The 14,337-nt window shown below is 40.1% G+C and overlaps 1 protein-coding gene across 1 annotated transcript in view; it reads left to right on the plus strand.

The window, feature by feature from the left end:
- CHRDL1 (chordin like 1) overlaps positions 1-14,337 on the plus strand; it is a 149,967-nt gene that overhangs the window by 33,801 nt on the left and 101,829 nt on the right. The window contains exons 3-4 of the mRNA XM_090263977.1: positions 5,570-5,682; positions 8,294-8,387. Coding sequence (XP_090120103.1) covers positions 5,570-5,682; positions 8,294-8,387 — 207 coding nt within the window. The remainder of the gene's footprint in view (positions 1-5,569; positions 5,683-8,293; positions 8,388-14,337) is intronic.

Raw genomic sequence — 14,337 nt, forward strand, 5'->3', positions numbered from 1 at the left:
CCCCTCTTCCCAGTACCCCTCTTCCGCCAGCAGTACCACCCCCCTTAGTTTATGTCCATGGGTCATGCATGTAAGTTCTTTGGCTTCACCCTCTCCTATATTATTTTTAACTTACTCTGTCTATTTTGTACCAACAGATTATGCTTCTTAATCCCTGTACCATTTCGCCTTTTCTTCCCCCTTCCCCTCCCAGCTGATAACCCCCCAAATGATCCCCATACCTATGATTCTGTTCCTATTCTGGTTTGCATAGTTGGATTTTGTTTTTAATGTTTAGATTCAGTTGTTGATAGTTGTGAGTTTGTTGTCATTTTAGTGTTCATAGTTTTGATCTTCTTTTTCTTAAGTAAGTCCCTTTGACATTTCATATAATAATGGCTTGGTGATGATGAGCTCTTTTAGCTATACCTTCTCTGGGTAGCACTTCATCTGCTCTTCAGTTTGAAATGATAGCTTTGCTGGATAGAGTAATCTTGGTTGTAGGTCCTTGCTTTTCATTACATTGAATACTGCTTGCCAGTCCCATCCCTTCTTGCCTGCAAAGTGTCTTTTGAGAAATCAGCTAATAATCTTATAGGCTCCCCTTTGTAGGCAACTCTCCGCTTCTCTCTTGCCGCTTTTAGGATTCTCTCTTTATCTTTCACTTTTGGTATTTTAATCATGATGTATCTTGGTGTGGTCCCCCCTGGGTCCAGCTTGCCCAAGACTGTCTGTGCTTTCTGGACTTGTATGTCTTTTTCCTTTGCCAAATTTGGGAATTTTTCCTTCATTATTTTTTCACATAAGCTTTCCATTACTTGCTCTTCCTCTTCTTCTGGCACCCCTGTGATTCATATGTTGGCATGTTTAAAGTTGTCCCACAGGTTCCTAAGCCTCTCCTCATTTTTTTCAATTCTTGTTTTCTTATTATGTACTGGTTGAGTGTTTTTTTCTTCCTTATGTTCCAAATCATTGATTTGAACCCTGATTTTCTTCCCTTCACCATTGGTTTTGTGCAGATTTTCCTTCGTTTCACTTAACATAACCTTCACTTCTTCTCTTAGCTTAACCTTCACTTCCTCTCTTATGTGTTTGCCGTACTCAAGCGTATCTATCAAGCCTGTCAGCATCTTTATCACCAGTGTTTGGAATTCTGCATCTGTTAGGTTGACTGTCTCCTCATCACTTAGTTCTCCCACTGGAACTTTGATCCATTCCCTCTTTTGGGCCATGCTTCTCAGTCTCTTCATCTTGACAGGCTCCTGCATTTGTTTGCCTCTGTGTCTTAGGTAGAGCTGTTGCTCCTGTTATGTTGTAAGGGGTGGAGCCTTAGGGATTTGTCAGTATAGGGTGAGCTGTTTCACCACATTGTGGTGCTGTATGTTGGGGGGAATCTAAGAGGGAACAATGCCACTTGCCCAGTACTCGCCTCTTTTCCAGGCACTTCTCCCACTTCTGTATGGAACTAGTTCCTCTCTAGCTGTTGCCCTGGCTGTCATTCCCAGAGTGGATGAGTCTGTGGACATTGTAGGACATGGGGGCCCTTTAAACAAGCGTACTCTGCTGAAAGACTGGCGGTTTCTTTCTTGCCCCAACCCCCACTGGTTTGCATAGTTAGAAGCAATGAGGCTTGATTTTCCCTAGTGCTGGGAGCATAAGCTGTGCGGTCTGGTGAAGAACTGGGAATGCTCCCCAGGTGTCCCTGCTGACTTTTTTAAAAAATATGCTTTATTGTTTATGCTATTAGTTTTCCCAATTTCTTTTCCCTTTGTTCCCCTCCACCCAGTGACCCCCGTCCCTCCAGTTCTCCCCCCCTTAGTCCATGCCCATTGATTGTGCATATAGTTCTTCTCAACATCTTCCTACCTACTCCACTCCCTCCTACTGTCCTTCTTAATTCCTATACCATCTTCGTCCCTTTCCCCCTCCTTACTGATCTCCCCCCAAAATGTTCCCTATACCTATAATTCTTTTCCCACTCTCGTTGCCTACTTAGTCGGCCTTTGTTTCAATTCTCTAGCTTCTGTTGTTGGTTGTTGTGATACAGTTTTCATTTTAATGTTCATAGTTTTGATCCTTTTCTCCTAAACAAGTCCCTTTAACATTTCATATAACAGTGGTTTGGATCTGATGAACTCCTACAGTTTTACTTTGTCCTGGAAGCACTTTCTCTGCCCTTCCATTCTGAGTGACTGCTTATCTGGATAGAGTAATCATAGTTGTAGGTTTTTGATTTTCATTACTTTGAATATTTCTTGTCAGTCCCTTCTTGCCTGCAGAGTTTCCCTTGATAAATCAGCTTATAGTCTTATTGGAACCCCTTTGTACATAATTCTCTTTTTCTGTCTTGCTGCCTTTAAGATTATCTCTCTATCCCTCATTTTTGACATTTTGATTATAATGTGTCTTGGTGTGGTTCTCCCTTGGTCCAGTTTTTTTTGGAACTCTCTGTGCTTCCTGGACCTGAAAGTCTATTTCCTTCCCCAAGTCATGGAAGTTCTGCTTCATTATTTTTTCACATAATTTTTCAATTTCTAGTTCTTCTTCTTCGCCTTCTGGCAGCCCTATGATTCGAATCTTGGCACGCTTATAGCTGTCCAATAAGTTTCTGAGCCTCTCCTCATTTTCCTCACTTTTTGTTTCCTCTTTCTGCACTGGTTGACTGTTCGTTTTCTATGTTCCGATTTGTTGATTTGATCCCTGGTTTTCTTTCCCTCACCACTATTTTCATATGTGTTTTTGTTCACTTCAGCCGGACTAACCTTCATTCCTTCTTCGTCTTGTTTAAGATCTGCTTTTAGGTCTGTAAGCATTTTTATAACCAAAGTTCTAAACTGTACCTCAGAAAGATTTCCTGTCTGCTGCTTCATTAGATTAGATATTTGCTGCCTGGTCAGCTGTGTCACCGAGATCTCTATCATGATATGTGCCATCCTTACAGCTTTGTGTTTACCTTTGCTTTCTGGGCAGGGCTGTCACAGCTCCTATGCTATAGGGGGTGGAGCCTCATGCACTCGTCACAACCGGGCAACCTGTCTCACCATGCTGTGGCATTTTCTGTAGGGCTTGGAGGTCCAAGATGGATTCCTGCCATTCACTTTCCGCTGAGAGACTGGGAGCCTCCTCCTACGTTTCCACCCCCTCTGGGCCTCACCATCCAAGGCAATGGAATTCTGCCTTCTCTGGCTTTGGAATCGCAAGCTGACGGGTCTGGTCTGTAGCTGGGGGTGCTCCCCACGTGCTTCTCACCTCCCCTTAAATACGGGTGTCTGTGCTTACTGCTGTCCTGCCTCCATTGCTGCTGCTCCCGCGGACCACACAGCTTGAACTCTCCTCTCTGGCTTTGCCCCTCCTACCTGTCCAGATGAGCACCAGTTCTTTATAACTTCATACGTTGGACTTCCATTTATTTTCTGGTACTTCTGGTTATTTCTGGTTTTGCAGTAGTTGTATTCCTCTTAGTTGTGGAGGGAGATGGAATGTGTCATTCTAAGCCTCCATCTTGGTCAGAAGTCTCCTGTCTTAGTATACTTCCGAGTGCCAGGGAGTGCTGTCGCTCCTACTACATTGTAAGGGGCAGAGCCTTAGGTATTCGTCAGTAATGGGCGACCTGTTTCACCATGTTGTGGCACTGTATGCAGTGGAGGGTTCTGAAAGGGAACCATGCTGCCTGCCCAGCACTCACCCCCTTTCCATGAACCTCTCCCACTTTCACACAGAACGGGTGCCCCTCTAGCTGCTGCCCTGGCCATCATTCCCAGAGTGGGTGGGTCTGTGGATGCCCCAGGTCCATGGCGGCCCTTCAAAAAAGCGGACTCTGCTGAGAGACCAGCAGCCTCTGCTCCATCCCAGCCCCCACTGGTTTGCACAGTCAAAAGCAATGAGGCTTGACCTTCCCAGGTGCTGGGACAGCGAGCTGCACAGTCTGATGAGGAGCTGGGAACACTTCCCAGGTGTCCCTCCTGACTTCCCAAGACGTGGAACTGTGCCTTCTGCCGGCCGGCCTGCTGCTGCCACCGCTGCCACTGCCACCACACCGCGTCTCTGCCCCGGCTCCGCCCCTCCTACCTGTCTAGATTAGTATTTCTTCTTTATATTTTGCTTGCTGGAATTCCATGTGCTTTGATTTTCTGGAACTTCTGGTTGTTTCTAGTTTTGAGGTAGTTGTATTCCTTCTTAGTTGTGGAAGGAGAAGCAGCATGTCTGTCTATGCCTCCATCTTGGCCGGAAGTCCCCCTCCTGACTTCTTAAAATGTGTAATTCTGCTTTCTGCTCGCCTGCCTCTCCCTCCGCTGCTGCCACCACCACACTGCATCCTCTGTACCCTGGCTTTACCCCTCCTACCTCTCTGGATCAGTATTTCTTCTTTATATCTTTGTCTGTTGGACTTTCATGCAGTTTGCTTTTATGGAACTTCTGGTTGTTTCTAGATTTGTGGTAGTTTTATTCCTTCTTAGTTGTGTAGGGAGACACAGCATGTCTGTCTACGCCTCCTCCTTCGCCAGAAGTCGGATCTTCCCCCCATCTATCTTTTCTTTACTCTTTCAACTTTGACCATTAGGGAAATTTGTATGGGGGGATGAGGGAAATTAATATGTTTACTACAAGAGGAGTCTTGGTTATTTTGGCTTTGTATCATGCGAATCGGGAAATAGAAGAGGATAGAAGTCAAATCACATGGTTTGCAAAATCATTTACCCATTATTTGTTGTTTGCTTGCATTTATTGGCCACAGAGTGCTATGCCATGTGATTCATAGAGAGTAAAGAAAAAAAATGTTGCCTACTTTTGAGGATCTTTTACCCTGACAGAGAAGTAAGATGTAAAATAAGAGAAGTAACATAGTATGTGCCCAGGTGACTATGTTCTAAGATAAGCTGTGGCTAGGAAAATTTCTATTTCAGTAAAGGAGAAAGAGACATTACTTTTGAGTTAAATGGGGGTTGTTTATGCAAGAAGAAATCTGTTAAGTTGAGAACAGAGACTGTGTGTCTTTTTGCTCACCCTTTTATCTCCAGCACTTAGTACAGTGCCTGACAAAGAGTAAAGTTTCAAATACTTGTTTACTTATTGAATGATGTGAGCATCTCTAGGCAAAGCCATTTACAGGGATCTAACACAATGTATTTAGTCCATCACCCCTACGTCATCACCAGGCAACTCTGAGAATGTTCTGATAAATCAGCATTTCAGACATTGGCTTGTTTTTACAAAGCAAGGGGGCACACCTTTTCCAAAAGAACACATGACATGCTTCTTTATTTTATCATTATAATACAGCAATAGTCAAGATGTTGGCTTCACTGTCAGGTAAACATGGGTTTGAGTCTCATGCCAGTTACTTGCTGGTTATATGACCCTTGGTTTCCCTCATCTATAAAATGAGACTAATAGTAGTGCCTATCTTACTGGGTCATTGTAGTATTAAATAAACAAAGCCTATAAAACTGAGCCATAGTGATGTTCTGTAAGTTATCCCTTTGCCTCTTCCCTTGACATACACTAAAGCAGATGGAACGTGTAATTGCCTTTGGATTGTGTGACATGATCATGTTTTCTAACATGCAATTCTCTATCCACTTCCTCACAGATTCAGAGACATATTGTATGTTTCAAGACAAGAAATACAGAGTGGGTGAGAGATGGCATCCTTACCTGGAACCATATGGTTTGGTTTACTGTGTGAACTGCATCTGCTCAGAGGTACAATCCTTCATAGCATGTGATTTCCTAGTTTGCTTCTCAGCATGCAGAGGTGCTTCAGTGCCCAGATATCCAAGGACCATGGGTGTTAGAATTCTAAAAGATGAGAAACAGATCATAAGGAAAAATACACATCTCCTGTCTATTTCCTTTGTTGCCTTTAGTCTTGATTTTCATGGGATCTCTGAGTATTTGCTGTAGACATGTACTTAATGATCTCTTAGCCAAATGATATAGGGCATGATAGGAGAAGGTAGAATAGTTTGATAGTGGGAGTCAAGGAAAAAGGAAAAAGCTCAATATAATGCCTCAATTATAAGACAAAATTGTTTTTTGGTAACTATTTTTAGGGCTGGCCTTTAGAGAAGAGAATAGTGCATCTTATTCACTGGTTCATTGAGAAACTGTATTTTATGTTGTATCAGCCAATAATTATAATTAGGATTGAGGTAGTGAAACCTTGGCCTATACCTGGTGAGGATTAGAGTTCTTTGGCTTGGCCTTGGCTCCTATCAAGTCACTCAGAGAGGCATTTAGATAGCTTAAATGCTATCTTTGCAATAGATAGCACAGGTAGACCTATATTCTTCCCATGGCCTTAACCCAGAATCACAGCTATGGTCCATTTTTCTGAACAGACCTTAACCATCATATTCTAGGCCAGAATTTCTTAACCTTGGCACTATTGACATTTGGTGACAGATAATTCCTTTTGTGGGGGCTGCCTTGCGCATTACAGATGTCTTAGCAGCATCCCTGACCCTTACCTACTAGACAACAGTACCACTAACCCCAGTAATGACAACCAAAATTGTCTCCTGACATGGCCAAAGTTACTCAGGGAGCAGAATGACCCCTGGTGGAGAACCACTAGGCCAATTGGGAAGGGAGTCCTTATACTAGGCCTTGAGAAGTAAGAATGCTGGACATGTAAGAAAGAATTTTCAAGACCAGCCTCTCACCTGAGACTTCATGGAAGAACTACAAGTCTTCCTTAGTGCCCAGATGAAATAGAAGCAGACACTTTTGCCATCTGAACAGAAAACTGGGCTTTCAGAATTTTGAGCATGTGGAAACCTAACCTTCAGGCAATATCATGTGGTGTTAAGAGATTGCAAAGCTCTAGAGTCAAGACAGACCAAGTTTCCAACCCTGCTTATGCCACCTATGAGCCATGTTACATTGGACAATTTACCTAACCTCTCTGAGATTCTTCCATCTTCTTTAAAATGGCATAATGATATTACGTATTGCATAAGGTTATGGTAAGGATTAAATCCACTAATTCATTTTAATCAGTTAAAACTTCTTGGTCACAGTCAACATTCAAGAAACATTAACTTTTATGATCTCCATCATCACTCTGATTATGATTATTATTTAAATTAATTGATTAACTCTAGAACAGAATAAAGCACTAAGGAGGAATCAGTTAAGACCTCAGCCAGGAGCAGTGGTTTCTGATGTGCTTTTATCTCACTTCAAGATGATACCACCTGCCTCTAAGGAGTGTGACACGTAAGGGGGGGCTTTGTGGTATTTCCAAATGCAACACTTCAAAATTTTATTCTAGAAAGTACTTGAAAAAAGGAGGTTTGTGGTAAGGTGACTCATTTGGAAAAATGAAGTCTGCCTCTTTAAATGACTATAGGAACTATTGGATAGAGCATCTAGAGACTGCCTAACTGCCTGGTTTGGCATGATTGTATCAGATTCTTGACCAACACATTAGAAATGAACAGTTAATCCTTGGGTGCTGAGGCTTTGCTGTCTGCAGGACAGTGAAATTGTTAATATGATCCCAGTGCCAACAGCTCGAGCGCTAGGCATCTTTTCTTTCTCCATCCTCTTCATCACCCTTGCCCCCCACCATAGCCTGACAGACACAAGCAACCCTCGCTTCAGCTGAATTATAGATGAAAAATATTAATGCAAAACTGATTTCTGAAGCCTTCCTTTGTTCTGGCAGTGGTTGAGAACTGTCAGAGCTAGGGATCTTGTAATTGTAAATTAGGCAGGGACTCAGTTGCCCCACCCAGACATACCAGCTGATCAGCTCAATTCCAAACTCTAGCTTGTTCTCAGAAAAAATTTAGATGGAAAAGAGAAATGAAGAGAGAAGGCAGTCAACATACTGGACCAAGGCAGGGTTATATGAATTCTAAGATTCATGTGCTAGGGAAGTCTTCTTGCCCAGGGGTGGGTAGCAGCTCAGGGGACTCATGGCTTATTATCCCTTCCTTTCCATGGCATTGAGCAGGTAATTATGAAATCAGACTAAGCTCTTGGAAAAGATGTGCAGTTAGAGCTGGGGAATGGTAGAAACACCACAGAGCCAAGCCAAAGGAAGCCTCCCAAAATTAGTGGAAGGTTTTGAAAACTGGAGTAACAGTGATCCTGTCTTAGAAAAATGTGCCAATAAGCTATCAATCAATCCAGCAGAGATGCTAATGATGAGAAAAGGAAAGAAAAATGCTGATTTCATTCAGCTTATCAGGAATGTGTTACTGACTGTCTTAGGGAGTCCCTGCATGACTGTTTCCCAAACTGGCAGGATGTCAGTGACCTTTGAAAGCCATCTGATTTTTTCTTGTTGCCTCCTCTCTTTCAGAATGGGAATGTGCTTTGCAGCCGAGTGAGATGTCCAAGTCTCCATTGCCTCTCTCCCGTGCATATTTCTCATCTGTGCTGCCCTCGCTGCCCAGGTACAGCCGTTCGCCTCTTTCTTTTCCAGCTGTGGTTCTCCTTCCTCCCTTTCCTCCCAACCCACTCCATCTCTCTAATTCCCCAGAAACAAAACTTCCAGACAAAAATAACAATAGGACACTTTTAGGCAGCCCACACTGGCCCTTTAATACTGTTTATAGCCCAAGTGGGGCACATTCTAGGCTCTAATAAGTTATTGGGTACCCAGTAACAGATTTTCATTGGGCTTTTAATCATTTGAAGGTGCATGTCAGTTGGGGGAAGGGAACTGTGGCCCAGAGATTTTTCACCGTAAACAGTGTCTTCCTGCCATAGGCAGTGTGCACTGGGGGAGTTGTAGCATGGCGGTACGTGTCCTATGCAATTAGTGCTGGAATTGTATCTGAGCATAGCTTCTAAATGATGAGGGGCTGTTCATAAATCAAAGGAGCTGAACCAGTGAGGTTTATGACATTATAAAGCTGCCTGCCTGCTGAATAGTCACCTCTTCCAGACTTCAGTTATTATGTACACATTGTTAAGAGTAAATCTAAGGGGGAGGAAGGCAAAGCCTTTTTCACAAGGCTGTTAGGATGGCTACTTTCACGGTTTGTGGCTAGGATGTTTGTCTGAAGCAGGGGTTCCCTCAGTGACGTGTTGTGCACATCTGACTGGGGCCTGGCTCCCACACCAGCAGCATGTGTGTGCAATGATTCTTAGAATGTTTGTGAGGCAAATGGCAGTCTTAGGAAAAGCTAAGTGACAATCTTGGGATCTAGGAAGTAGAAGCCTTATAGTCCTCTAAATTGTTTTTCTGTCTCCATCTAGGAAGGAAGTTCTGCAGTTGGGGCTTGTGGATGAGCCTCTGGGGTCAGGGGACACTTTTAAATTGTTTGCTGTTTTTGGTGTAACTACATATATATGTAAATTTCTTTAGCAAGGATCCATCGGTTTTTCGGTCTTCCTAAGAGGGCCAGACATAACCATAAAAATGTGAAGAACCACTAGTTTAGGGCATAGGTGATATTTTTCTAAGTAGTAAAGAGTGAACTTATAAAAGAGAAGCCAAAAGTGTTAGGGCAAAAAGTATAGGAATGGGGTTAGGAATGAGGTTCCGTGAAAACCCAGTTAACTGAAATGTTGCAGGAATGAATTTTTGTTTAATGGAAAAGAAATCCCCAACCCTTTTTGTCACCACATTTATAGAGTAGAGTGAACTTTCCTGCATCAGTAAATGCACTCTGATGAGCACAAGGGATTCTTTATCGGATGGTGAAAGATCATGTCATGTCACAGGTTTATCATTTCTGAGTATTGGTGATGACAGTATATGCTCCAAGAGGTAAGAGACTGATTTGACATATGAACAACCTAAAAGTTATTTTTAGGAATCAATTCCTAAATGAATGAGGCTCACTATTTTTGTATGTGTTTATTTGTCTTTTCTACTCAACTTTAACTGTATTACAGAGGTGTGGTGTGGGTGGGGTTTGGCTAAATTTGAACAAAATTTCTGATAAAGAGGTTAATCTGGAGAGCTTTTTAAAAAAAGTCTTCCAGGTTGATTGTTATATAACTTCATAAAATCTGTTTTATTGCACCACCACCACCACCACCAGAAGACTCCAAAAATGGTTTAAAGTCAGGAATTTATCTAAACTGCAATGTAGAGATTTTTCTTCCCTAGAAAAGAGATAGAGGCATGAGGCAAACACAAAACATAAGATGGAAGAACAGAGTGAAGTATGGATGTCATTTATCCCAACTGCAGGGTAGGAAGGAAATATTGAGAGAAAGGGAAAGTATAAGCTAAGCAATTATTTTGAGAGGAAAGTAAAGTATTAAAAAATTGAGATCATAAATCCCAGAAAAGTGAAAATTGAAAGAAATAAACACATTGTCTTCAATAGTTAAAAAGCCTATTTTATTGAATATAGAAACCAGCTGTTCACTTGTTTTTCTCTCTCTTTTTCTTTCAGGTCACTTCCTTTTGAGTTTATTTTTCTTCTTGTTAACTATAATCTTTAACAGTTCTTCCTGTGGGTAGTGGTACTGAAGTTCCCTAATCCTTATGTGCAAAAATGTCTATTTGGTCCCCATTCTGGAATGATACTTTAGGTGTAAAATTACAGGTGAATGTTTATTTTCCCTCAGCATTTTGCAGATATTAATAAATGGTTTGTTGACTTATGGATAAGAAGTCTGCTGTTTGATTGTAGTACTTTTGTAGGTAACCTGTTTTCTCCTTCATCTAATTTTTGAGATTTTCTCTCTCTCTTTTGATGCACACAATGAGGCGTTGTAGGTGTGTGATTTACTTTTATTTCACCTGATCAGCACATGACATTTTCAGTGAAGTTTTGTAGACATTACTTCTTCCCCGTCTATATTTTTTCTCATTCTTAAAGTTATCTTTGATATATATTATTGCTATTCATTTAATTTATCCTCTGTGTGTTTCAATATCTCCTTTGTTTTTTATATCTTGGTATATATTATATATTCCCTGTAATATTATATTACTTCAGTTCTGTCCTCCAATTCATACATTCTTTCTCCAATATTTTCATGACTATTATTTAGGCCATTTATTGAGTTTTATTTGTTATTTTAATTTTCAGTAGCTCTATTTTCCCCAAATATTTTGATTTATATTTTTAAATATCTACATGTTGCTGTTTTATAACTCCTGGCATTGTTTCTTGTGGTCTTATTCTTTTCTTTGTTTCTTTAAGGCATTTAAATATTTAAACTCCATTTCAGATTATTCAAATTTCTATATTTTTTCAGTTTTGAATTCTCACTTTTGTTGGATTTCTTGAAAGCTTTTCTTAGTTCTGAATTTCCCCTTGTTTTCTAAAAGTTTTGTTTAAGAGCTCATCATCTACAGGGCTCTCCTCTTGCCTTCTTTCCTAGTGGGATTGTTGTTTCAGGCCTTATAGTTCACTGAGATCAAGTATCTGGCCCCAACTCTCTGTATCCAGTCCCAGCTGTCAATGGACCATATGGCTTTGGCTCCTATTATTGCTGTACTTTCTTTTTCTCTATATTTTATTCCACAAGTGTCTTCATTCATTTCTGACTATGATTTTGAAGTTTTGAAGTTTATTTATTTATTATTTTTAACTTTACATTTTATTTTTCACTTTTCTTTGGAAAAGAGCAAGGATTTTTCTCATGTGTTCTCTCTGCCATATTGAACTGGAATACAAACAAGTTATTGTTTCTTTCTGTTGAAGATAAAACAAGGGTAAATGGATTTAAACCATAGCAGAGGATACAGTGGTTGTTAAATTGCAGAATAAATTACTAAGAATTCTAGTATCTTTGCTGCATATTTCTGGAAATCAAAAGGTATCCACCCTTTTGAGATAGAGCTGGCACAGTGCTGCTTTGAGACAGGGCAATGGGTGTGATGACTCCTCTGTATTCCTTTCACCCAAGTGATCACTAGGCATGAAGAAGTTCATGTCTTTCAGGGCCACAGGAATGTCTGGTCAAAGGAAAGGGATCTAGTTTTCTGTCTTAACCCAATGCAAGGCACTGTGATGAAAATGTCCTGACTTAAAAATAGAATATTTAAAGCTAAGATAATGAACAAGTTCTGTATAAAAAAGAGAAAACAAACAAAGAGACCATGTACCCATAGCTTTGATTTTACACATTATCCCATAGTAGTACCAACTTCAGGGAGCATTCACTTGGGTAGTGATGAACTTGATTGGTAAGTCCTATTAGAAAGGTCATGAAATCCATCCCAGCGTCTAAGCAGGACTCTCTCTAGTCCCCAGTAATAAGAGATTTGTAGGAATGAAATTCCATATCTCCTTCTTTGGAGGAGTGAAGTGGTAAAGGTGAGAGGGAAAAAGAAAAACTATGACTTCTCTCCATTTGTTCTTTATATAATTTTATCACCAAAAGAATACTTTTATGATTACCAGGAGCCTACATCATGATATTATCTAAGAGTTTTTAAATGGTCATTCCATTAAGAATTTGCTATTCAGAATTAATACATTTGAGTTCCCTTAGAGGTATTCCAGCATTCTCAGATCATTAAAGAGCTATTAGAAAATTACCAAATATTTTATTTGCTCTGTTACCAGAGGCCTAATCCATAGTGTTCCTTTTAGGCTAGGGGTGAAAACATTTACCTCTATGATATGGTTTTAATATGGGTAGTAATTGTATGGTTTTGGCAGGAGAGGCACCATTGCAAAGGGAAACCCTAAGTCCATTAAATAGCCACTCCCCATTACCTTCCAGACCTTGGCAACCATTAATCTGCTTTCTGTTTTATGGTTTTTAATATTCTTCAAATTTCATGTAAGTTAAACTATATAATACATGTCCTTTTGTGTCTGGCTTCTTTTACTTATCATGTTTTTAAGACTTATTCACAATATAGCATCTATCAGTACTTCATTCCTTTTTGTAGCTGAATAATATTCCATTGTATTGACACACCACATTTTGTTGATCCATTCAGCAGTAGATAGGCATTTGTGTTGTTTCCACCTTTTGGCTTTTGTGAATAATGCTGCTCTGAACAAGTACACGTTTTCATATACAAGTTTTTGTGTGGCATATGTTTTAAGTTATTTGGGGTATACTACCTAGAAATGGAATTTGAGTCATATGGTAATTCTGTGTCTAACTTGTTGAGGACTCCTCAATTTTAAAGCCACCCGATCTTCTTCCATTTTGTATCTTTGAGTGTCAACTTCCTGGCATCCTCACAGTTACTGCTGATTTCTGCTATTGCCATCATCCATGTCTTATCTCCGTTGCTCTCTCCTAAGTTCTTCTCTGAATTGTGTATTCACTTGCATCTTGAATTGTATTGAAAAGGGTCAGTTTCTTTTAAACAGTAACAGACAAACAGCATATTGTTTCCTTCAGTAAAGCGACTACAATGGCTAGAGTATGCAAGATGACCAATTGGGGGCCAATTCTTTTGCCTGCAAAAGACTAGTGTATAAAAAACAAACAAACAAACAAAAGAAAACCTCTTTCTTGATTAAGGCTATCCAAAATCCTGAACATTCTGGAATGTTGTTCTCTGGGTAGCAGAGGTTTTACTTTCTTGTTATTTTTATTATCATTGTTAGTGTTCTTATACCGATTACTGAAATGTAACAACGAACATGTTCACTATTGATTACCAGATCATCCATATCCACACTGACAGCTCTTTTACCTTTTATACCCCTTTAACTATCTTCCATGTTTTACTTCCATTATTTTCGTCGTCCTTGGGTATTTGAACACTGTGCAGAGTATGAAGGGTTAAATCCTTCAAGAAAGTGGCACCAACCTACCTTCTGCTGGGTGAAGTGATCTTTGTCTCTGGTAAATGCTGGGGATTTTATTGCTTGTTTAAAATAATGTGATTTTCAGTTAGTATGCTAGAAGCCCTTACGTCATATAAGAAAAAGACTTAAGAAAACTGTGGTTTTCTGGCGTGGACATAAACTGAAATTGACCCCACAGAAAGGTGAGGAAGGGGGTACTTCCTTTGGAGATACCAAAAAAATCTTCCATTGACTTTCTATATTTAAGAAACCTCCACCATTACCATCACTACTCTGGGTAAATGCAGTGACTAAGTTTGTTGCAAGGAACACAATTTTATGGGATGATAATAGGTTTTACTAGAGAAAACATTTATATGGTCAAATAAACTTGAGAGTTTCTGGATTAGAGAAAGATAAAAAGGACTTCTCATACCCTTTAATATATTAATACACACAATACACATTATGAATCTACAAGAAATGTGTATGGGATGCAGTATTTTCCAAAGTTATTTAGCCATAAAACCAACTTTTTTATAGAGCACTTTGCAGGATTAGTGTTCTTTCGTATATGTTTTAGGAAGTCTTGTATTATGCAATTCAATTTCCACAAGTTATTTCTATATACAGTATCCTAGTTTGGAGACATTCATTAGGGTATTGGGTCACTTCA

This window comes from Furipterus horrens, unplaced genomic scaffold (genome assembly GCF_987537825.1).
Source record: "Furipterus horrens unplaced genomic scaffold, mFurHor1.1.pri manual_scaffold_17, whole genome shotgun sequence".
Taxonomy (NCBI): domain Eukaryota; kingdom Metazoa; phylum Chordata; class Mammalia; order Chiroptera; family Furipteridae; genus Furipterus; species Furipterus horrens.